Source organism: Corapipo altera, unplaced genomic scaffold (assembly GCF_003945725.1).
Source record: "Corapipo altera isolate COAL_440 unplaced genomic scaffold, ASM394572v1 268, whole genome shotgun sequence".
In the NCBI taxonomy this organism is placed as follows: domain Eukaryota; kingdom Metazoa; phylum Chordata; class Aves; order Passeriformes; family Pipridae; genus Corapipo; species Corapipo altera.
Genome location: NW_020884901.1, coordinates 4,961,029 through 4,986,062, shown reverse-complemented (window position 1 = coordinate 4,986,062; position 25,034 = coordinate 4,961,029). Strand labels below are relative to the sequence as shown.

The 25,034-nt window shown below is 45.4% G+C and overlaps 1 protein-coding gene across 4 annotated transcripts in view; it reads left to right on the top strand.

Annotated features, from left to right (window-relative positions):
- FUBP3 (far upstream element binding protein 3) overlaps nt 1–25,034 on the top strand; it is a 39,009-nt gene extending 13,975 nt beyond the window's left edge. For 3 of the 4 annotated variants that reach the window (XM_027649785.1, XM_027649787.1, XM_027649786.1), the window contains 15 exons: nt 1,415–1,464; nt 3,002–3,073; nt 3,766–3,823; nt 6,410–6,572; nt 7,470–7,568; nt 9,532–9,636; nt 10,031–10,133; nt 10,802–10,902; nt 11,947–12,088; nt 16,629–16,789; nt 17,433–17,506; nt 18,018–18,094; nt 21,752–21,823; nt 22,516–22,643; nt 23,632–25,034. In XM_027649785.1, the coding sequence (XP_027505586.1) occupies nt 1,415–1,464; nt 3,002–3,073; nt 3,766–3,823; nt 6,410–6,572; nt 7,470–7,568; nt 9,532–9,636; nt 10,031–10,133; nt 10,802–10,902; nt 11,947–12,088; nt 16,629–16,789; nt 17,433–17,506; nt 18,018–18,094; nt 21,752–21,823; nt 22,516–22,643; nt 23,632–23,640 (1,414 nt within the window). In that variant the 3' untranslated portion in view covers nt 23,641–25,034. The remainder of the gene's footprint in view (nt 1–1,414; nt 1,465–3,001; nt 3,074–3,765; nt 3,824–6,409; nt 6,573–7,469; nt 7,569–9,531; nt 9,637–10,030; nt 10,134–10,801; nt 10,903–11,946; nt 12,089–16,628; nt 16,790–17,432; nt 17,507–18,017; nt 18,095–21,751; nt 21,824–22,515; nt 22,644–23,631) is intronic. The other variant, XM_027649788.1, reaches the window with a different exon arrangement.

Sequence of the window (25,034 nt, the reverse complement as noted above, 5' to 3'; positions counted from 1 at the left end):
AGAGGAGTGAATGTGAAACTTGGATTTGTCTCCTGTAAATCTGCAGGACCAAAAAAAAAAAAAAATTCTCTCTCCTTTCCATTCCCCTGCCCTGGCAGGGGGCAAAAAAGAAAAAGTTTAAAAAGGTCTGGCATTTTGACAAATGGTGGAAGCATCAAACAGATGTGTTACTGTTATTATTATTATTTAGTTTTGTTGATGTAATATGACCTGGGATGACTCCTTTGTCAAAGATGGTTTTAGGAGGCTGAAGCAACTATGAGTTGTCATGCAGCACATCTTAGCATCTAATACAAATGTCAGATTATCACTTTTTCTCAAATCCTGGTCTTGAGGTGTTGTTTGTCTTGTTTTGAGTAGGAAGGGGGGGAGAGCTTTTCTAAAGCTGCATTAGCCTGAAGGTGAATAGTAGTGCATTTCCATCCTGACCAGCTGTTTGGGGCCTCAGCAGAAGGGACAAAAAATGTGCATGAAGACTGAATTTTTAATGGTTAAGTTAAAGCTAATGTCCAGCTAGAACAACCCAGAAAGGGGTGGGCAGTATTAGTACTTTATCTGCAACTTAACTAATAAAGTCTAGTGTGTATTTTATACCTTCCCTACCTGATCTAAAACAAAAAGTGGGAACATTTTAAAATACCTCACCACAAAACCTGCATTGAATTTACTATGCAGGTGTTTAGTTGCTTTTGAGATTGCTGAACAAATGGTATATATTGCATATATGCAAATTTCATATTTGTTTTGTTGTGTTTTCCACAAGGCAGAGATGGCATAACAAAATAACCAAGTTAATTCCTTTTACTTGTCTATGGTCAGGTCTTAGGAAACTGCTTTGGGTGTTGTTTTGAGGCAGAGCCACATTGAAAAAGTCCAAAGAGCAACAGATATGGAAGTGTTGAGATAATAAGAATTCAGAGGATAATTAAAGGTAACTTTTATTAATTCCAAGGCAGAGAATGATAAGGACAAACAGGCAAAAAAAACCCCCCAAAACACCAAACAAACCAGTGAATACTGGAGGGGGGGTCATGCCAGGACTGGCTTTGATTAGTGTGTCTTGGGAAGAGCATATCCAGATCAGTTGGCAGATGCTGCTTGGAAGGTCTAGGCTCAATATTAGGGAAACTTTACCTTTTTTTTTTGTTAAACCTGTCTGTAAGAATGACAAAAAGAGGTTTTTCCATCAGCTCCACTGAAGATAGCAGAGATAGACTGGAAATGGATCCAGCATAGGAGGAGTTGGGTGACCATGAAAGGGCCCTTCAGAAACAAATGATTTTGACTGTGGTGTTTGCAGAATCCTTGTGCTGAGCCCAGCTTTCATGGCAGGGATGTAATTGTCTCCAAATTGTTCTTTATAATGACTATTTGATGGAGTTTTCTTTTTTCTTTTTTTTTTCTCTTCTTTTAGGGCTGTAATAACAGAAGAGTTCAAAGTGCCTGATAAAATGGTTGGATTTAGTAAGTACCTTGGATCCTTTTGATGCTTCTTGATGTGTTTCCTGTGCAGGAATGCTGTTTATTCTGACACAAGTTTTTGTGCTTACTAGCCTTGGATAAGCCTTGTTTAATGCTGTCTTTGTAGGGACCAGAGGATCTGTGTTTAAAATCCAGATGCAAACTGCATGGAAAAGTTTGGTGTCCCTGTAATAAGAACAAGAGCATTTGGTACAAGTTACTGGGAGTTCTAGTGATTTTCTCTTTTAAATTCCCATTAGCACAATACATAAACAAGTCAAAAGTGAATTTATTTCCCCTTATTGAAACATTTTTACTTCGAGTATGCAAAACCATGAGAGCTGAAGAAGGGAACCATATTTTAAATGTTAAAATACGAGTTGACTAAAGGCAAGTTAAACAGAATTTTAAATTTCTCCTACATTTGCTGCAGGGAAACACAACCAGATGAGAATTTTTGCTGCATTTCCATTCCTGATACTGTTCTCTTTCAAGCTTGATCCTAATTTCTCTCTTCCTCTTAATGATCATTACTCTTCCTTTCAATGGCACCTCCTGCTGATGTGTTACTACAGTGATTGCATAGACTCTTCCACTGCTGGGTCTCTGTGTATCCCTTCCAATTTGATATATGGAGAGTAAAAAGGAAAATAACAGGCCGTGATAATTACCCCATAGGGCGCCAAGTTTTGTCCCGACTCGAAAGACACCATAAGACTGTAACTCAAATTCCTGCAAAGGAAATGCTCATTCCTCTCCTGCCAGACCTCTTTATTTATCAATCCTGGTGCCACACATGGGGCAATGTTGGCCCTGGAAGAGGGGAGCTTTGCAGGCATCATCTCTGTGTTAAATCTGATCCTGGTTGAGGGGCACACAGATGTGGGGGATGCAAACCCACAGCTGGGATGCTTCTTTGGGAGCATCCTGAGCCAGGCATATGTTTGACTTGACAGTTTTGCTCTTTTTGCAGTCTGGGAAGGGTAGGAATGGGGATTGGCACAGTCTGTCCTCTGTTTGTCTCATTGTGAAACAGCAATGTGTCGACTCTGAGAGTTAAGGGAGATGGATTTTTGTGTTCACTTGAGGTTGATGGAGCATTTCAGGATGTAGTTCTGTCTAAATGCAGACCAGCCAAATAGCATGGCCATTCAAAAATGGCAGTAAAACAGGAATTTTAAAGAAATAAAAGTCTTTGTGTTTTTTAGTCCCCCAGATAACTGGTTTATTGATTCAGGCTGAACAAGATGTACTTAAATTACTCTTCTAACCACACTCAAAGTGGTGCCTTATGTATTTCCATTCCAGTGCAAGACAGGGTTTTTGGTTTGTTTTTGCAAGCAAATAGAATAACTTTCAGCAGTATTTTAATGGGGTTTTTTTGTACTGTGATGAATTTGATCATGCTGTGGATGTCTCTTCTGCAATCCTGGAGTCAAACTGTTCCTTTATAGACAGCTGCAGAGGAGTAAAAGGGGGAAGGTGCTCTGCAGTTACCTGGGAAAATGGTATGTTCTGATGCTTGTTGAACTCATTTCAGTAATCGGCAGGGGAGGAGAACAGATCTCACGGATTCAGGCAGAGTCTGGCTGCAAAATTCAAATTGCTCCAGGTAAGAGGCTCTTTGTATGGTGGGTGGTGAACAGGTTTTAATGTTGAAGGGTGTTGTGGCCATTAGATCAGGCACTTCCCATGCTCCCGGTGTGTTATCAGCATTAACAGGGATACAGGCATGGGAGAGCTGTTGTGGGACCCACCTCCCAGCCAGCAGAGAGAACAGGTTTGTCAGGTGTTTTGGGGAATGGCACAATGCAAATGGAGTGCAGTGCAAATGGACAGTCCATTTTGTTGGGTTCCCTCCTGGTGGTGCCACTTTGCTCAGCTCTTGTGGTTTGCCTCAGACTGGTCTGGTCAGCTCCAAGTCCTGGCAGAAGACATTCCAGGAGGGTGGCAGCAGCTCTCCGTACTTGCTTTGCATCATAAAATGGGGCCATCCACCCAAATGGGATCATTGTTCTGTGCCAGTTTGCTTTGGAGAAGGCTGTGCTGCAGTGCTGTACCTGGAAATGTTGATGAATGTCATCTGAGTTCTTACCCCTCCCTCTAATTGGCGGGGAAGGCTTTAAAGGAATGCAGACATCCAGTAAATCATTTAAAATATGTTGATCCTGGATGTCTTTGAATTCTTTTAGCATGTTCTGCGTGCAGGGGGGCGATGCTTCCATTGGTGCTTGACAGTTACTGAAACAGCTGCCACATTTTTAATTCCGTGTATTACAAGTTTCCTTCTTGTTTCCTTTGCAGACAGTGGTGGGATGCCCGAGAGGCCCTGTGTGCTCACCGGGACACCAGAGAGCATTGAGTGAGTTCTGATTTCATTTCCCTCCTTTTTCCTTCTTTCTCTTCTCCCTAATGCTGCGCTCTGTCAGTGGTGCTACTTGGTTATTAGCCACACCAGCAAATGTTGGCCTAGAGAAACTTGAGGGTCTCTGGAGCATAGAACCTCTTGGTCTGATGCTTTAAACCATGCACCTCAAAGGCTTTTTTTTTTTTTTTTTTTTCCACTTGCAGTTTGAATCCTCTGCAGAAATTTCCTTGGAATTCCCCTCCGCAGGGTGAGGTTGCTCTTAGGGCACCCAGGATGCAGTTTTCCAACTGCAGCTTTCCAGGATACTGAGCTAAGCTGTTTGAAGGGCACTTCTCTTCTCCCCTTCGCTTCCCTACTCCTATTGAGATGACCATCCTTCCAGCTGAAGAAGGGCTGCATGAGGCCTGTAAAGCCTGTCGGTGCCACTCCAGGGTACCCTGGAGGTGTTGGTGTTGTTGCAGAGCAGCATGAGGCCCACTGGGTGCTTGTCTCTGCATCGCTGCCAACAAGAAGCAAAGGACTGAACCCAAGTCTTGATTCTGCTCCTTGCATGGTAGAGACACGTGGCCAAGCCCGCAGGGATTTCTGATCTTTAGTCCTATAGAAACTTTAGGGACAGTGTTTCCTCCCTCCCCCTTCCCAGGAGCTGAGTTTGAGACTCTCACAAACCAGTTGAGGACCTCCTGCTGGAACTGGATCCAGGATCCTCAGGCTTACAGGAACACACTTAACATATGGAGCTGCTCTTTCTCTCCCCAGCCTTTGGGTAGGTGGGTTTTTTAAAATCCATCTGGAAATCTTTGAGTTGCATTTGATAGTGAAAATACATGGGTGCAAAGACTGTCTCTCTAAAGAGAAGACACTCATCATTCTTCCATTCTTAAGAGATCTAAGGGTACTTAAATCTCCTTATTCTACCATAATACTGCAAGCAGTGAGCCAGAATAAATATAATTGGCAGACTCACATTATAGGGCAAGCAGTGTCTTCTTGCTGGTATTGAAGTGCTTTTTCCCCCTTTAGCAAAGGATATTTCAGAACAAGAGCAAAATATTAAAAAGCTGGGATGCCTGATGCAGTTGGGGAAAAGGGGGGAGAGTTATAGTTAAGACTTCATGGTTCTGAAAAAAGCAGTTAAATGTCATGTCCTTTAAATAAAACATTAATACATTTAGAAGTGAGAATACTCAATTTGTGAAGCAGAACATGGACATGGAATTAGGTGAACTTTAATTTACTTTTGTGCTAAAATTCTTGTCAAGGTGGTTGTTTGAAGTATTTTTTTCATGCTACTTGTAGAAAAAGAAAATGAAGAAAGGAAACCAATTAGATGTCAGACTTCTTTGAGAAGGGTTTTGTGAGAAATGTTTTCATTAGTTATATCCAGTGGCAAACTAATAGGGTTAATTTCCAAGTGACCCCTTCTCATCTGAAATATGTTGTGTATTAACTGTTGTGGTCTTTATATTGTGACTAGAAGAACTTTGTGCAAAATATGAAGATAGATAAATAAAACTCTTTAACACTTCTCTAGAGTATTTGAAGTGGGCTTCCAGAAATTCCACCTTTTCCCTTGTTCTGTGAGAAAGATGAGAGCAAGCAGTGCTCTGCTCTGTGTGCAACCTCAGCACCACCCCCTGAGCTGCCTTTGGTGAATGTCTGCTTGAAGGGGTGACTTTGTTCTGCTTCCTCAAATTCCCAGAGAGAAGACAGTCATTCTTAGGGCGCCACAGCTTGGTGTGAAGTGGAGAGAGGGGAAGATGCTGCATTGGAATGAGCAGGGAACCAGTGAATTTCTTTGACTTTCAGAAGGGTGTTGGGACAGGGGCAGGAATGGGATGTGTTGGTATAGGAGTCATCAAGATGAGGGGCAACCCTGTCAGTCACCTCTGACATGCTAAATATTTTAGTGGAGGGATCTTTAATCTCCCAAATGCTTCTTTGTGTGTCTCTTCTCACCAGGAGTAGAAGAACCCAGTCTTTCACTGGTGGCTGCTGCAGTATCCTTGCCTCACTTCGTGGTGTAGCTTCAGCACCTACTGCTTGGAGCAGAGGCTGTGTTAGGCCAGTGTTCTGGTGCTGCTGGTAAGAGCAGGCAGAGAAGAGCAAGGCAGTTGCCTGGGACTGATCAGAGAATGGTTAATCCACGGGCTGTGTTAGTATCAGAGCAGTGTGTACATTTTGTCTTGACTGAGAAGGAGAACAGAATTTGAGTTTTACCAAATACTGTATGTGTTAGGAAAGTTCAGAAGCTAAAGCATCTTCATTGAAAGCAAGCACCCCAAATGCTATAGTCCAACTATTGTCCTTAACTTCCTAAGAGGTCAGAGCATGCTGCTGCTCTTCCTTCTCTCTTCCCCTTTCAAAAATCAAACTGCTTATTAAGTAATCGTGATAGGGGAAAATAGATATCAAAGAGTTTAAAAAGAAAAAAGGCAAACATTTGTGCTGACTATGGTTTCTTCCATCTTTTCACTTCTTCTCCTCTCCCTGATCACTCTCCATTCCGATGGTTCCTGGTCTCTTGGTCACGTGGAACAATGTTGTCTAATGGTTGTTTCCCTCGATTCTTTTCCAAAGACAAGCAAAACGGCTACTGGGGCAGATTGTAGATCGCTGTCGGAACGGACCTGGTTTTCACAACGATGTTGATGGCAACAGTACGATTCAGGAGATTTTGATCCCGGCATCCAAAGTGGGTCTAGTCATCGGCAAAGGAGGTGAAACAATAAAACAGTTGCAGGTGCGCAAGATGCATTTCCTTTAGGGCTCCTCTTCCCTACTGCAGCTTCTCTAGATCGACAGGAGCGGGCTGAAATGGAGAGCTTTAGATGCTCTAACCTTCTCCAGCAGGGACTACTCTTCTGCCTTCAGAGAGCTGGACTCAAATCCAATCTTGTGTTACAAACAAAATCGGTGTGGCCCCAGCTACGCAGGTAGTGGAGTTTTGCCAGAACTGTGACAGAAACCCATGTGCTGTAGATAACACTTGGTGTGTGCTGTTCAGGAGGGGATCCTTGTAGCCAGGGAAGGGCTGTGTCTGCTCTGCTCTGCAGTATTTTTAATGCCAGCCATGCTGTTGTAGAGTGCTGTGCTTCTCTGTTGTTGCTGATCTGTGATAAAGCTGGTGTGTGTCATCTTTTTTTTTCCTCATCCCACTCCTTTCTAATTAAAAGTGTTGTGTTACATATAAACTATGTTCCTAGACATTCTTTATTCCTCCACCTCTGGTACAAGTTTTTAAAGAGTAAAGGGTTTTAGAAAAACATCTGTGTCAAAAAATGTAGGGGTTTTGAGTGCCCTGGTTAGACCTCTGTCATACAGTTTTGAGGCTGCTCACATAGTAACTGCTACATGCAGACAGCTACAGATTTTGGAAAGGGCTGAAAAATCAACTGTCAAGGTAGAGGGGGTTCTCCTTGCAAGGATTCAGCTATTTGAGAGCTTCAGGAGTAGCACGCTTTCTGGCAGTCCTTCACACTCTAGGACTGTTACTGAATTTGTGCTATAACTGCTCGTGAAGAGCTGAAGTAGCATTCTGTAAAGGTGCTGATTTCACCTACGTAATGTTGAGTAACCCAGATCTAGTCCCTTTTTTCAGGGACTCTGCTGAGCAAAGTGCTCTGTGCTTTTTCTTCAGGAGCGAACGGGTGTGAAAATGATCATGATCCAGGATGGTCCGTTGCCCACTGGAGCAGACAAACCTCTCCGTATTACTGGAGATGCATTTAAAGTACAGGTATGTAACACAAGTGAGCAGTTGCCCCAGAGAACTGAGGAGAAATTTAAACTTTAGTGTGTTTGTGAGCATCTGATGGAGTCAAATCCAACTGTAAATGTAATAATCCATGCTGGTTTTGTTCTGTAAGGTTGAGCAGAGCAAGTTAAAACACCAGACTAGCTTGTTTACAGCATAACCTAGGAGCTGTCACTCCACATAAATATTATACATGGGTAGGAGTAGAGATGAGGAGGGTTTGGAGAAAGTAGCTTTGAAATGCTTTCCAGTCTGTGTGGCAAAAAATCCCAACTCTGTCACTTGAGCAAATGGGTTCTTAGTGAGTGACTAAATCACACGTTTGAGACAGTGGACCTTCCACAAAACTCTCAGACAGCCAATTGACGCAGGCAATTAAAAGAAACTATCCCAAAACAACTCCTGAAACCAAGGGGTTTGCTTAATATTGGTACCTCAGTGTGCTTGTGTCAGGGTTCTACAGATCTGGACATACCTGCGGTTCAAACTAAACCCCACCATCGGCCGGAGACTGGAGGATTGCAGCCTGATGGGAGCACTTGAATTGAAGCATTAAAGTTTAGCCATGGCTAAACTTCTCAGCCATGGTTTCACTTCTCAGCAAGTGCCTTTCATACCTTGCTAAGTACTTAAATCTAGCTTAGCATTCCTGTCTCCAATAAAAGTAGTTCTGTTTCATAGGATCTCCCTAATCGTAAATTGCTGCAACAGTTGATGTTGCTCAGGGACAGTGTGTTTGGGTTGTATTTTTCAAAGATCTTATTGCAAGATTTAATACTTTTTTTTTAGATTTAATACTTTTTTTCCCCAAAATTCTTACTGTGGAGGTATGGCTGTGCAGAAAGGAGTGTAATGGCAGTCTGGCTACTTTTAATTGAATTGTACTTTCAGTGCTGCCACTTCCCAGGTGGCTTCTGCCTTGCAAGATTTGCTCTTGTCACATCTTCTGTGCCATATGTCACTCCAAGGAAACATGGAGACTGCAAGGCTGGAAGATCTTTGAGGCACTTAAAGTTGAGCATGCTTAGAAAGCACTCAAGAAACAGGGTGAATCCTTGGGTTTGGTGGGATTCTGTGGATACTGCAACAGTGTTTCTTAGCTCCCTCAAATCCCTATGAAATCCCTCCATCACCCTTATTTCTGTCTTGACATCTCTGAAATTGATGTTGTTGTTTCCTTCTGTAAAAGATACCCTGGAAACATGGAAAATACATAAAAATTAAAGGAGTGAGATTCATCCTTGTCCCTCAAGCTAGGAAATAGAACCAAGGTGTCAAAGCTTGACTGGTAATAAAGAGAAACAAAGACTTGGGTTTGACATGTAGGCCTTTTTTTTTTTTTCTTTTTAATGGTGACTACTCTTGGCTTATTTCCAAGGTACCCTTTTACTAGCTGGGCTACATGCAGGTTTGTGAATGGCCTTGAGGGCTCCCAGTAGGTAGGAAGAATATTCACTTGTCTCAGAAAACATCTTACTGGATTGCTGCAGACTTGGACTTAACTTTTCACTGAGACAGTAAACTCACTGCTGCCCACCTGCCTCCTTGGTACGTGCTCTGGCTCTTTGTGGATGTGATCTCTGCTGTGCTACTTCAGCTTCTACCTTACTGTGTTGATAGCCAGTAGGAAAGGGCCTTCACTTCCTTTAATCTAAAAATAGAACAAAAAATCGAAGATACTTTAAAAGGTAAAGGGCCTTTTTGAAAGACTGGAGGAAGCAATTGCACACAACAAGCAGCCACCTTATGCACTCGGCAGGTTTTGTCAGACATGGAAGATGCCATCAAGATCTCCACTGACTGTGGTAAAAAGAAACCCTAAATCAAAATGCTGTTCCCGTTAAGGAGGTGGAGATCCCTGTGCCTGGAGCCACTGTGGAGGCCCTAACACCAGGAGGGCAAGCAGAACAATTTTAAGCTAACTGTAACTTCTTTCCCCATGTAGCAAGCGAGGGAAATGGTACTGGAGATCATCCGAGAGAAAGATCAGGCAGACTTCCGAGGCGTGCGCAATGATTTCAGTGCTAGGATGGGAGGAGGCAGCATAGAGGTACGTTTCCGTCACGAATACTCTGCTAAACCTCCCTGTGGGATGGGCAGTGGGTGGAAGTCATCAAACTGCACATGTAACATTGTTTTGAAATGCATTGTGTTCTTTTGCCAGAAGAGTTGAGTCTGGCCGCGAAGAGGAGGAGTTCTCGTGGACTCCCAGATGGCACCTTTCTAATTGTCTCTTTTTTTTAAGCTGCATTCTTGTAGTGCAGAGTTTGTTTAGTGGGGAAGGAATTTGTGGCCACCTGTTTGTTTTTCTCTAGCAATGCAGTTCTGTAGCCTGGAGCTGCCTAACATGGCCCGTCCTCAAAGTTAAAGAGCATCTCCTTGTAAAATCAGAGTCATTCAGTCTAGTTCTCTGAGCTTTCATACTCCTTTGCCTTTCCCATCAGGTCTCTGTGCCCAGGTTTGCTGTTGGAATTGTGATAGGAAGAAATGGAGAAATGATCAAAAAGATTCAGAATGATGCTGGAGTTAGGATTCAATTTAAACCAGGTTTGTGTGAGGATGGAGAGCCGTTACTTTCTGACCAGTGTTCCACTTTGGGATTGCTAAAGTGAATCTGAGCTGAGGTTCCAGCAGCTTAGGCTTTCCTCATTTACAGGTGCATTGTTCTCTTTCTGAAACCCATGTAAATATGATGTGCTGCCTCCTCATGCACTTCTGGTTTTCAGAGAGTAAGATTATATACATCTCATTTGCAAACATTAGCTGTCACAACAGTCATGTCTTGAGTGGTAACTGTATGGATAAACAAAATAACAAAAATCTTTTATTTCCTGTTAAAGAACTCTCCTTCAGGACATTAAAGCCTTTGGGGATCAGGAGTTGATTAATTCTGAGTAACTTTCTCTGGGTCCTTGGCTGTCTGATCACCTATCAAAGCTGCCTTTTGTCCTCTTAAAATTATATCAATCTCTTTCATGGCTTTTTGACATTTGAAAGTGTGTTTTCTTTTGAGTGTTGTTCCCTCTGCAGTGTGGGCTGGGTTTTGTCTTCTTTCAGTCCAGGGAAGAGGGGCTGAAGGTGGAGGGAAGCAGTAGCTTCTGGGATAGTTCTGTTGTGTGAAAATGCTGCCAGCAGTGGTGGTGCTGGAAGGAAGCTTGTGTTGGCGAGTGGATGTTTTCTCCTTTTAATTTGGTCTTTGCCACCTCTCTTCACAGATGATGGGATTAGCTCTGAAAGAGTTGCACAGGTCATGGGGCTTCCTGACAGGTGTCAACATGCAGCACACATCATCAATGAGCTCATCCTCACGGCACAGGTGGGTCCTGGAAAGGGCTTCTGTGGGAATTTATGGGAACTTAAGTTGTTTGGAAATGGTGACCTGGTGGAGTGGAGTCACATCAGACAGTGACTGGAGGCTCTGCTCAGACAGCAGAGCATTGTCAGCGCTCAGTGGTGCCTCCTCTTCAGACTCCAGCCCTCTGGTCTGGTGGGAGGGCACAGGAGGGGGATAAATGTTCAGGTATTGAGACACTGTGCTCTAAGACACAGCAACATATTGCATTGCCCAAGAACAAGAAGTACAAAGGTAGGTGGAGTAGTAGGGCAGACTCATGAAGGAGGTTGTATATTCCCTTTTGCATTGTAAGAAACTAAGACTTTAGGCCATATCAGGTACCTGAACATAATTTGTCCATCAGGGTCCATAATTTGTCCATCAGGGTCCATAATTTGTCCATCTTGATAACTCTTCTTGCCCAGGATCTGGTTTGAATGCTTGATTTCATTAATTTTTTTAATAATCCACTGAAGTTTTGAGGTCTGTCATGATAGCCTCTGACTGCCCATGGCTTTTTTATTTTGGAGAAATCAGTTACCCAAAATAGGTACGTCCTTTACGTGTCTTTGAACTTAAAAGCTTCCTCTGGAAGTTCTGGAAAATGTGAGTTTCAGCTGACTAATTCCAGCAGTTCTTTAAAGGATGACACTTGAAAGGGTTTGGAAGCAACTCCTGTGTGTGTCTGTGCCAAGATCTATTGTTTGCTCTAAAGAGAGCCCCCATCACAGACTAAAAGACCTTTAGTAGTTGATGCTTATTTATAGGTTTATTTCAGAAGATATATAGGCATGCATTTAAAAATATAAATATCTTCCTGAGTCAGGAAGGCAACTGTAACCTACATTACTTGGCATTTCTTTAAAGTGCTTCAAAACCTTCAGTGTGAAACTGCTGTCCAAGAATGTCTTAATCCAGCGCCATTGATTGTCAGCCAGTTTAACTTACCTTGCTTTATTTTGTTTTTGAATGTGCACTGGGGCCAGCAAAAAAAAAACCACTGATACACATGTTTTGCCTTGGAAGGAACGAGATGGCTTTGGAAGCTTGGCTGTTGCCCGAGGAAGAGGCCGTGGCCGTGGGGACTGGAGTGTCGGAACACCCGGGGGCATGCAGGAAATAACCTACACGGTGCCAGCTGACAAGTGTGGGCTTGTTATAGGCAAAGGTGGGTTTGGTGACTCCAAATACCAGAGCTTGCAATCGTTCCCTCTCAGGATGGTCACGTTCTTGCTGCCTGACAGTGAAGCTTTGGAGTTTTCTGTAATTGTAGGTGTTTAGTGGCCGGTGAATGCAGCATAGGAATAAGCTATAACTGCTTGTGGTTGTTTTCTTTGTGGTGCTCTCACTCATAATTGTACTCTCCAGGCCCTTGTTCACAAGCTGTAAGAGAGGCTCTTCATGCAGAGCTGTCAAATAAGCTTGTTATAACAAGCAGCTGGCTGAGAAAAGGCAGGTTCATTTGTGGATTCTTTTTATATAGAATTCGTTTAAAGGACAGTTTATCAGGGACAGGCAGAGCAGTCATTTCATCATGCTGGATTTCTGAGTGCTGTGTGATGAAATGGAAGGTCTCTGAGTGTGGTAATAACAGTAGCTGCTTCCAACCACATACCTGAAGTGTGTGATGAATAAAGTGAAGTAGCAGGATTTGTCTTGTCTGCGTCTGGGCTGACACCTGACCTGGTGCACCTTGGGAGCATGTTCACTGCCATGGAGGCCCCTTGGCTGCCTTAGCCATTGGATCTCTCCATGCTAAGGAGATGGAGGAGGAGTCATCAGACCTTCCTCTCAGGGACCAGGACAACCCCACCATGGTTATGATGCTGAGCATCAGCAGCAGTCTCACTTTGTCACAGAGCAGGAGCTACATATGGAGCAGTACTTAGGGTAGAGCCAGGAGTAGAAGAGCTCTGTTGTTTTGAGCTGTTGTGATGTGTCTGAGCTAATGCACTGACCTGTCAAAGGAGGTGTATTTAATTGTTCTATCTGTGTATTTCAGAAAGAGTGATATGTACCTTAACTGGTATTTGGGTAATCACAGTTGACTTTTAGCCTCAGCAAATAGAATAGGAATGGACAAGCTACACCAGGAAAGGAGGCAGAGATCTGAGGGCACTGTGACATGTTTCAGTGGCTTGGAGTTTTCTGGGCAGGACTGAGCTTGTGATGAGATGTGGTGTGGCCTCTTTCCCCTGCTGCACATCACTGCTGTTCCCTGCTGTGTGTCTGGCCCCACAGCACCCTGAGCTCCTGCCTCGTTGGATGACAAGGGACACGGGCAGGTCAGCCACGTATCTGCAATTGTTTTCAGATGTTGTTCTGTGCCACAAACCTGAGCACTTTTTTCAATATGAAAACCCACCTGCTTTCCCCATTATGCAGAAATTGCAGGGTGATTGTGCTTGTCCTCACTGAACAGGCCAGTTGGGCGAAAGATCAAGCAAAGCAAATTTTAAACCCATGAGTGAGACTTATATGTACGGAAAAAGCAAATTATAATGAAACTTTATTGCTGTATCCATTAGTCATCCTTAATAAAGGATCAGAAAAGGTCACTTGTTGTTCTGCAGTGCACTGAAGTGGAGCATTTGTGACTACAGAGAGCTCTGCGTGCTGAAAAGATAAATGCAGGTAGTGGAGAGAACGTCCTACCATTCAAGTGCAGGGCCTGGCACAGCCTCACTGGGGGGTGAAGGGTGGCTTTTTACCTTTGTTTCCACAACAGCAAAATAGGGATTCTTACCCAGCCAGATCAGAAGCTTTCTGGAGTGACTAATTACTAGTTGTATGGTGATTTGAGTGCTTGTAGCATTGTAATACCACCTTGTAATCGGTGTTCTCACAGTGCCTATGCTCTTAGGCTGCTGCAGCCTTCACTTTTGTCAAGTGAGTGATGGCTGTAGTGTTGCCTTTTGGGGCCTGGACCGGCATGGATGTGCTACACTCTCCATACACTGATGCAAGACAACCAGTTCTTGTTGCTTCCTGTGCAGGGCAGAGGGGATCTTAGTGGGTCTTTTTTTTAATAGTGACCAATTATAAAACATTTGCTCCCCTTTATAGTTTCTGAGCAGTTTCCAGCTTTTGGGTGTTTTTTCCCACTAGGATACAGGACAGGACTGTTGTGCTTCTCTGTAAAATCTGGCTGAGGCCTCTGGACCATCAGCTTGATCTCCAGATCAGCACCCAAGCCCATGGGTGCCCCGGGCCCCCAGTGTGGTGTATGTGATGTGGCCACGTAACTGCTACTGTGCTTCCAGCTCCCTGTGACCACTTGAGGCAGGGAAAAGAGGGAGATAGGGACGTTTCTCATCTCAGTTTCTGCAGCACATGTGGTAGAAGGTCTAGGGTCTTTTCCTATGGACGTGACTTCTCAGCTTGGGAGCGTGAGCCCCGACAGGGCTCCCTGTGGATCCTGTGCGTGGCTTTTTCCTCTAGAGGGTGGGTAGGTGCAGCTTTTCCCTTCCAAAGGCCCCGAGGAAGGGTGGAGGCAAGCGTCATACACATGTCAAGCGCTGTCTGTGTTTTGGTGGTGCCTGGAAACAGCCCTCCCTGGGCCCCCCTGGATTTCCATGATAAATACGGCGATCCTGACAGATACCGCGGCCGGCCCGGCGCTTGTCAGCCCGGCTTTGAGCAGGTTTGATTAATTGCTTTACGATTTCACGTCCAGCCGGGAGGCCGCTCCTGGATCCCTCCTGCCCCCCGTCAGGTGGAAGAATGGAGGGGGATGAATGCCCTATAGACAGCCACCATGTGCCGAGCGGGTCACCTCGCTGTGGGGAGGATCAGCTCCTTCCGGCACCGGCAGCATCACGGGGGCTGCGTCACTTCATTTGCATGCTCTGGAGGCTGGGTTGGGATGGCTGGGGTGGGAGGGAGCGCTTTGGCATTGTAGGAGGGTAAGGAGGACAAGGGCACCAGGTCCTGGTATGAGAACAGGAACTTGCAGCCTCCCTCGTGGAGCAGCAGCAAACTTGATCCTGCGCTATGGGCTAGGAGAGACCTGATGTGGAAACAGTCCCAACAACCATGGACTTGGTGCTGAATGGAGCAGTGATTTAAAATCTGTATTATCCCTTGCTTCCAGTTTGAGAGTGCTTCAGTTTCTAATCCCCTTTTGGAAGGAGAAAGCGGTCTGCAGTGCAAGTAGCAACCCCTGGTTGTCCCTCAGTCACCCAGTAAAGAAGTTGTGCCACTCCTTCAAACTGTGTTCCTGAAAGGGTCCTCTGTTTTCATTAAGCAGATGAAATGGCTGTTGATTCAGATCTCACCTCAATATGTAAAAAACAGAGCTTCAAACAAGTCTGCATCAGACAAAAGCATTACATGAAAAAAACCTTCTTGGTTTTGAAACTTCATCTTCCCCCTTTCCCATGCTTGACTGAAAGTAAGTGGGTTGGCTTTTGGCTGCACAGTACAATCCCTGTTGTCTGCCCAGGGATGTGACATGACTATCTTTTGTTAAATGCATCTTCAAAAATTCATTTAGAAAGAGTTAATTGCCCTTTGGCAACTTTTCCTCCTCCCTTCCCCAAGAAGGCTTTAAAATGTTAAAAAGGTCACGAGTCCATTACAATGAAATGAACAAGTGTCTGCAACATCCACAGTTTGTTTTGAAGTTGTGCTGGATGTATAGAGATGGAAATGTGAGCAAAATTGACGACATTATTTTTGGAGACTCTTTTTAATTAAAACCAGACACAAATCTCTGGTGAGTTTCCTTTGCTCTCTATTCTGCTTGCTGTTTGTCCTTTGGGCTGGTGATTTTTTGGTTTGTGATTTTTTTAAAATTTTAAAACCTCTTCCTTCCCCACACCCTTTAATTTCTTCAGTTGAGTGGAGCTGGTCTGTAAGTTGTGTGAGCTTCCAAAAGAAGAATTGAACCATTGTAACATTGGCTGAGGCTTTTGTTAAGCAAATTTCATGAAGAGACCGGGACCTAGCAGGTCTTGAGGAAATCAGATCCACTGTGACTGGCCCTGCTGCATCCTGCTGGAAGCACTCCTGTGCTCTTGTGTATCCAGATGGCAAACGAGCCAGACATGTTCACTGCATGCACAGCTAACTCTGAAATAGCAGGAGACAGCCTGGAATCCTGTGCTGCTGTGGTTGTGGAGGGATGTGTAGCTGCGGGGTGAAAGCAGAGGCTGCTTTAGGGCAATAACCTATCAAACACAGGTTTGATAGAGAAACCTGTCTTTGGGAGAAAGCTTAAGCTTTGTTCAGCTACAAGGTATGTGACTGGTGGCTTTTTGCCTTAGTGATGATAAAAAAAGAAAGCAGCAGCATGTTTTGGTTGCAGGTTACCTTCTTTTACGGAGGATTTCAACAGCTGTGCAAAACCACCAGAATTCAGTCAGTGCAGTTTTTGCATCTGTTTTGTCTGTGTATCCCAGCCATGCTGCATCTTGTTGGGATGTGTGCACACAGAGGGGATGTGTGTTCTTAAAGCAGCACCATCCATGATGCCATGACCCAAACTTGCAGTAGCTCATGGCTGCAGGTCATGTTTGTGGCACTTTAAAGAAGCAGCATGAGCCCAGGTACTGTGGTTTCTTTTGCTGTTGCCATCCTCAGCCCACCTCCTGAGGCACACAGAAGGCAGCTGAAACTATAATTTGCCACCAGAACCTAACTTCTATATGGTTTTGTGGAAAGAGATGCAGGATATCCCTCCTTATGTCTTGATTTCTTTTCTTCAGGTGGTGAGAACATCAAGAGCATAAATCAGCAGTCGGGAGCCCACGTGGAGCTCCAGAGGAACCCACCTCCCAACACAGACCCCGGCGTACGAATATTCACAATCAGAGGGGTTCCCCAGCAAATCGAGCTCGCTAGACATCTCATAGATGAGAAAGTTGGTGTAAGTTCCATCTCTGTTGGTCTTCATCTGTCTCTTCCAGACATGGTTTAGGTACCTGTAGGCCTGGACTTGAATATTCATGCTTACGTTATTCAGCTTCAAAACCATTTGCCTGTTAGCAGCTGTCTTGAACTCAGTGGCACTCCAGCATCCACTGGGCTGAGTTTTGCTGTGGTCCCAGAAGGATCTGACTTGATATAATCATGGGTAGTGTATACAGTTATATGAGAGGGAAGAACAGCAATAATAAGGTATGAGAAGGCTGCCAAAGGATGTTTTTGAAGGGAAGACAACAGTGTTGCTGTGTTAAAATGATGTAATCCTGGCAGCATCATCCTGAAAGCAAAACATTCAACTCCTTGCTCCAGTAAATCCAGGATGACTTGTCTTACATTTAATGCAGTGCTGTGGTATTGAAGCTTAATGATGTCAGGCTGCAGTACTACTTTGGTAAAAAAGTATGGAAAATACTGAACTGGGGCACAGGAAAGTTGAAAAGCAGCCTTCATGCTGAATTGCTTGAGAGGAGAAGGCTTGACACCAACCTTAGGGATCCCAGGCTGTCTTCTTTCTTACTACTCATAATAGCTGCCTCCACCCTGTACTTGGAGCTGGCATTAAATATTTGTGGATTCTGTGACAGGGTACCAGCATGGGTGGACCTGGAGGATTTGGTCAAAGTCCGTTCAGCCAAGCACCCGCTACACCTCATCAAAAGTAAGCTGCTCCATCTCATCACCAACGGGCTGGGGGGGATGACTGGGAGCTAGGAAGTGTTGGGAGAAGGTTGGAGGGCCCTGAAGGGGTGGGATATAGCAGAGCATTCTATAGATTGGGCGTTCAGAAGCAAAAGCAAGCAAGCTCAATCCTTTAAACCTGACCACGGGAAAAATTTCATCTATTAAATGATAAACCAGGTAGGTACTGGCATCTCCAAAATTCCTGTCTCTAGTGCAGTGAGAGCATGGGAAGAAGCCTGAACTGCATGGAGCACAAGGAATGCTGTTCAAGTGTGATGTATCTTCATCTTGGCTTCATGAACAGACTGACACCAAGGCAGTACATAGCAGTTCACACCTGCACAGCCTTTCCTTCTGTTCCCATGTTCACCTGTTTGCTCAGCAGCTGCTGACTATGAGTTACAGCTTCTCTCCTGTGGGCAGCTTCATGTCTGTGGCCTGGTAAGTATTTTACTGTCTACTTGAGCATGGCTTTTTGTCCTCTGCAGTGGTCCTCAGGCGTTCATGACGCAGGGCTGGGGCAGTACCTACCAGACGTGGCAGCAGCCTGGACAGCAAGTCCCAAGTAAGTGCCAGGACCTGGGCTGGAGAAGGGTTGGTGTTTCCTCTGCAGTTGCTGCTTCGTGCCTGCGAAAGGCGGGTCCACCCAGGAGACCACGTGTGTGAAAGCAGCAAAATGATTTCCTGAGCAGAAGAGTTGTGTGGAGAAACATGGTGCTGTTTGAGCTCAGGACCAGCTGAAGGCTGTGGAAAACTGTAATGCTTTCTGTGTGCTAAACTGCTTACTGCCTGTTTCTGCTCTTTGGGTAGAAACTTGGTCCTTGCTGTCTGTTCCTAACAAAAACATTCCTGCCTCAGGCTCTGTTCTCCCAGGATTCTTCAGGCAAACACTTAACAACCCCACTTCCCCCTGACAGGCACCCAGTGTTGCTGCTGAGCCCTCCCATCTCTTTGTTCCTGAGCTTATCAGTTTTTGCTTATTTTCTTTCTTAATTATTCCTTATGAGCTCCTCTCACTGTTCAACTCCCAGACTGATGGAAAGGAGATGGGGAAAATGAAAGAAAGGTTAGGCAGGGCTCCTGTACTGGTCATTGTCTCCTGAAAACCTGCTTAGTCAAAATTGAGCAGTTGGGAAGGGAAGTATCCCTGTTCATAATAATTCTGCAAATGCTAGTGGTGATGTTGTAACTGCACCATCCTGTGTCCTCTACAGTCAGAGGAATGTATTGCTCTAAACAGAGCAGATTTATGTCTGCTGGCTAATCTCAAAGCTCATGGGGTGGTGGCAATGTCCAATAGACACAATCATAATTTTTCAAGAAATACAGGTTTTTTACTGGCCTGGTCTCATGAAACTAAAGCTAAGCACCAAAAAGTGTGTGTGTGGGGGGGTAATTTTAAAGGGGTTTGATGACAGATACTTTTCACTGTCTTAAGGCTGATTTAGCAGTTAAGTAGGTTATCGACTTCAGTGTAAATTCCTGCTCTTTGAGGTGCCTGAGGTAGAGGAATCATTGGAGGGGCAATGCCTGCAGTTGCACTCGTGATTCCCTGTGACACCAGTCACCTTTGAATGTTTATGAAATCATGAATGTATGAATTTTGAAATCTCAGGGCTGCATTGTTAACTTGGTGCACTTCTGAAACACGGGACATGGGAAGTGTGTGTTAAACTCTGGATGAATAATTGCTCCTCAGCAATTACAGTCTGAAAAATCATGACTTTTCTTTTGAGCTCCAGGGACTTGGAAGTCAGTAGTTGTTCTGCTTTCTGACAGTAAAATGCAATGGTGGGCTTCTATGGACTTTGCTGTACAGGAATGGAATAGTATGGTACTGAAGAAGAGTATTTTCTCCTTAGCTTGTTTTACAGGAAAAAAACATTATTCCACTCATTTCCTTTGCGCCCCCAAAAGCTCTGGATTTCCCTGAGCTTTGGGAAGCAGAGCAGTCAGTGCAGCAGGGAAAGCTCTACAAAAAAATCTAATTTTTATCTTCCCATAAAGCCTTTGAATAAATGCTTACAGAATGTGCATTGCTCTTTGCCTGGCAGGATGCCTTTTAGAAACTCACCTTAGTCACTTAACTCCTTTCTCTACTCCCTGAAACATCCCCTCATCCTGCCCACCCGCCACTGGGGAAGGAGAAACCTCCCTTCCTGCTGCAGTCATGTCTCAAGCTCAACCCTCCTGGCTTTGGAGCCTGGTATAGGAAGCACAGGCCCCTCGAGCCCCCTGATGACCCACAGTGCAGCTCATAGCCCAGTGATGGCAGCTTGGCACTGTCAAGTTTCTGGTGGCTCCCAAGACCCGTGGAGCATCCTGCCTTGCCACTGTCCTTCCCTGGGTGAGTTTAGCCCCACAATGTCATCTTTTAGGGGCAGATATTTTATTTCTGCTGTTGCACCTGATGGATGATGTTGGCTCTCGAATTCCATGTCTGCTTAGGATGCTCCCTGTTCCTGTTTGTAGCCAGGCACACTGAAGGCAGTCTGGGTAAGGAGAGAGGGCACACACACAGTAATGCTTTAAGCAGCTTTCACCACTTTGCTGCAGATCACAGTGGTGCCCAGGCAGGCAAGGTGGAGCTCACCAAGGCGTGGGAGGATTTTTATAGAAATAATAGAAACTTTTACATAGAAACTACGTAAATACCTGCTTTTGCACTTTTTAATTTGAAAACAGTCCTGTGAAGGGTCCCTTCCCCGAGTGCTGCAGCCTGTGTGTCACAGCTCTGTTAGCCCTGTCACCGTGCCGGCGTCCTGGGGACAGCCTTGAGTGCCCTCCTTGTGGGAGGAGGGGCAGACCCCCACCCCCTACACATGTATTTAGATTTTAATTACTTCCCCCATCTTAAATAAATTAACTGGCTGGGGAAACATTTTGCTGTGAAATGCGTTTAGCTGCGTGTCCTTTCAGCCCGCTGCGGACTGTAATTCTCCAAGAAGAAAAGGCATTGAAGGAGGTCCTTTGTTGGCATTAGCAGGTGGACAGTTGAGGCAGCCTTGACCTCTGCCAGAAAAGGTCCTGACTTGTAGCATTGGTCAAGTCTTTTAACCCGCTTTTATGCCCCTGGACAGGACTCTGCTGCCCTGTTCCCTCCACCCACTTCACACTTGCAGTGTATTATTTCCCCCCTTCCCCCCACTTCAAAGCCCCCCCTCTGGCCGGGGCCAGCCTGCAGTGGGATGGGCTGGGAAGAGCTCTGCTCCACGCGTGTCCTCTGGCCCTGCCTGCTGTCTGGGTCCATACTGGCTCTCCCTGTGCCTCCCTGCAGTTCCCAAATGCTGCGTTTGCTGTTCAGGGCTGTTTGCTCACCGTGTGTCTCGCCGAGGGCTCTGTGCTCACAATGGGACCGAGGGCAGTGTGGGCATCCCACCTCTGCCTCCCCGGGCTGGGCTCTCTCCTGCACTCAGGTGTGCTGGATTGAAGGTGTCTTGGCGCTTCAAAGGCGAGGAGTCTGTGCTAGGTGGAGCCCAGGGTTTGGGGTCTGTGAGCAGGCAGTGGCACTGCTTCCCTTGGAGCAGCGTGGGAGTCTGGAGACAGTGCCGTGAGCCAGCCGGGGGTGTTGTGGCTCCCTCTCCAGGTGGTGTGTGGGGTGTGTGCTGAGGGCAGGTGGTGCTGGCTGTGCCTTGTGCTGGGCTCTCGGCTCTCTGAGGAGCCAGGAGTGGTGTGGCTGCCCTGGAGCTGTGTGCTGGGGCAGGCTGTGTGCTGAAGGCTCTCGTGTGGGCACACTGGGGCTCCTACAGCTGTGCTTCGCTGAGGAGAGTGGGGGTGAAGGATGCAGACCCTGAAAAACGAGTGAGGTGACTCAAAACACAACCATTTCCTTGGCAGCTCCATGGAGGTGACAGGTCTCAGCTCTGTCAGGTGTCTCCCCTCCCTCCCTGTCCTCTTTTCAAGTGGACTGACAGCCCAGGGTGGCTGGTGTGCAGCTGAGCAGCTCCCAGCCATATGCTTTGGCTTGAGCAGGTCCCAGCAGGGTGAGACTTGGCTTCATGCCCTTTAGCAGGGCACAGGTGAGGTGAAACCAGGAACTTGAGCTTTTCCTCGACTTTCCTGAACTGAAGATGCCCAACAGTATAGGAAAGTGGAAGCTGAAGTGTCAAGTCTGGGCAACTGTGATAGATCCAGGACCTGTCTAGTGGAAAGGTAGATGTCACTGGCTGGAAACTATCACCTCTTCCATACTGATGTGCCCCTTGTTGTCATCTTTGCACAGGCCAACAGAGCCAGCAGCAGAACAGCCATCCCGATTACAGCAAAGCATGGGAGGAGTATTTCAAAAAACAGAGTGAGTGAAACAGGCTTATTGGAGATGAATCAGCTCTTGTTACAAAGAGAACTCTAATCCGATGGCTTGCGTCTCCATCCCTGCCATTATTGGCTTCCAAACCCCCTTTGGTCCTGTCCTGTTGGTGATGGTGCATGTAGTTCTCCCACGGAAAGCTCTCGGTCGCGCTGTGGTGCCTCGGGAGAGCTGCTCCCACTGATCCACGGGCCCCAGCAGACCTCCTGCCCTGCTTGCAGCCGGCCTGCCTGGGGGAAGCATAGAGCACACAGGAAGCTGATGCTGGCAAAATCCAGGGAGCTGGAGCTGGGTTGTGAGAGGGTAGGAGAGCTCGTGGAAAAACATGGGCCTGGCTTGTTCCACTGCGTCACGGAGCGCATGATCCCGACTTCTGGACTTGCTTTGGACACTGTGCTGCTGGAGGCTTTGGGCCGAGGGTGATGGGTGCAGGCTGTCAGCCTGTCCCTGCAGCTGCAGGAGCGCTCTCAGTGCTTTGTGCCTGCTCTTGGCTTGTCCCTCCCGATCCAGCTCGGAGCCCGTCCCACGCAGCAGAGCCAGTGTCTCTCTCTCTCTCAGGTGTCTGCAGCGGTTGGAAGGGGGCTGGCTCTTCTTTAAGCTTGACAAAAGGAGACCCTAAGCCTGGGCTTGGACTTACAGAATTGCTCATCTCTCCCTTTTCCCATCTCTCCCTCCAGGTCATGCTGCCAGTGCTGCTCCTCAGGCAAGTTCCCAGCAGGACTACACGATGGCTTGGGCAGAGTATTACCGACAGCAGGCTGCCTACTACGGGCAGACACTAGGGCAGGCTCAGGCACACAGCCAGGTCTGTATTCACCCTCCCTCAACCCCACTGCTCTTTCCCTTGGGGAATTGGGTGTGTTGGCCTTGGCCTGGTGTGGGGACTCTCCTTTGAGTTCACATGGTGAAGCAGAGATATTTTGTGGCTGAGGAAGTGATCCTGGAAGTGTTGTCTCAACGGCAGAGTCTTGTTTCCCTGTACAGAGTGAGGATGTTTTTTGGGAGAGGACTCAGAGGTTATTTTTTTCTCCTGGGAGACCCCTAGGCTGTTGTGTGACTTCGGGGAATTAAAGGAATGACTGAGCCACGCTGGTGAGTAGCACAGCACTGGCACATCCCAGGACCGTGCGTGCAGGCTCTGCCTTTTCTGGTGCTGGGACAAGAGCTGTGCACTCACCAGCTCCCTGTGCTGAAAGGGAGACCAAAACTCTTGAAAAATAATTTGAATTCACCCACTTTCAAGGAAAATCTCACCTCAGCTGTCACTCAGCCCACCGGAGGGTTGTGTGGGATTTATCCCACGGGCCTTTCCCGAGCACCAGGCTCGCAGAGCAAACAGTGAAGCAAAAACTCTGTGCAAAGCACCTTAGCTTAATCAGACCCTTCTCCCCACTGATCCACGTTTAACTCTGGCTCCTGGGAGCAGGGGTTGGTGTGGATGCCGGCGGCAGCCCCGTCCCCAGGCAGCTGCACTGCCGAGGTCGAGCGGGGCGAGCCGGTGCCGCTGTCGGCGTTGCCGCCGGCGCTGGGCAAGTGTGACCTGGAAGCGGTGGGTGATAAAAGGGAGTTCCCTTCATTCCCCTCTTAAGTCTGGCCCACTAAAAAGAGGGATCTTGTTTGGTAAGAGGAGTGCTGAGAAGGAGGGCTTTGGTAGGGGCTCAGAGCATCCTTTGAGGTCTGTATCCCGCTCGGCTGGAGCGGGGACAGACCTGTGTCGGGGGAGGAGGGCTCGGCAGCTTTGGGAATTTGCTGCCACTGAGTAACTTTTCCCTTTCTCCCCTCTCTCTTTCCAGGAGCAGTAGAACAAGGTCCTCGTGGCAATTTTTTTCTCTTGGAATCATTGTGGAAGAAAACCTTTTTGTAACAGAGGTTTCTAGATTTGCAACATTTTGATGAAGACTTTTCTGTTTGTGAAACACTAGCTGTAGGATAATCTATACTGAACTTTTCTAAGAATCAGGAACAATTAGTAATGTACTAAACTTATGGACATGCTGGTAATTTTGTTTCCAAATTTATATTAAAAAAAAAAAAAACCAACAAACCTCCGGGATTCTTTTTGGAGAGAAGCCAGAGAATTTGCAGGCACCAAAACGCACCCCAGAGCTGTGACATTTCAACATGTGGGTTTTTTTGTGTGTTTTTGTTTTTTTTTTTTTTTCCTTTTAATTTTCGATCTTTTCTGTTGACACAGAAAGAGTGGCTTGGAAGTCTTAGGTGTGGTATGTAACAAATCTTAAAAAGAAAAAAAAAAATTTTAAACAGTATTTAAATATTCTTAAATATGTAAATTCATTAAATGTTTTACTTCTAATTTCTTGTATCTTGGCTGTCTTTGATTTTATTGCATTTTTAAAAAACTGAACTATGATATGTATTGTAATTAATGATATGAATTCTGTATTGAGACAGTTACTGTTTGCAAGTTCTGGGCAGGGGGGGCATTTTGTAGGGTTTGTATAATTTCTAGAGTCTAAAGGGGTAATATAAAAACGTGTTAATTTTTTTAGCAATACATTTTTTCATGTCTCCATTGCTAGTTGCATTTATGTATCTAAGACCTCCAAGCTTGTTTAAAAAAAAAAAAAAGAAAACAAAAAAAAAAAAGAAAAAAACTTTCCTCTATGCTCTCAGAAATATAAATACTGTTATTTTTAATATTAAAATGAATCTGCTATTAGTACCTTTAACAAACACTGTGGAACATAAAACCATATAAAAGGTAGTAACTATTTTTTAATTCCAAGGTGTTTTTTGCTTTTTCATTTCTTTTAAATATTTTCTTATCTAATATTTGTCAAATTACCTAGAGAAATAAATGAATCTAGTATTAACCACGGTATGCGCTAAATAATTTTGATTTAATAAAAGGGATAATATGATTTCCGATGTTTACTGTAGTGTTTCTTGTACAGATAACAGTGTATTTTTAAAGGAAAAACGGAATTGAAGCTATTTTTTCTTGCATTTTTAATTGCCCTGCGGGACATTCCGTTTTTAAATGTACTGAATTTACTGTTCTTGGGTTCTTTCCTTATTTTTTCCTTATGCTTGAAATGTCTAACTATAAAGAACCGCGATTGGATAATGTTGAGCATGGTGTTAAAAAAAAAAAAAAGTGTTCTTTTTATTTGACTGACAGTTGCATTTTACACTATATAATAAAATTTCCACAAGGTGTCTTGTGGGTGAAGTA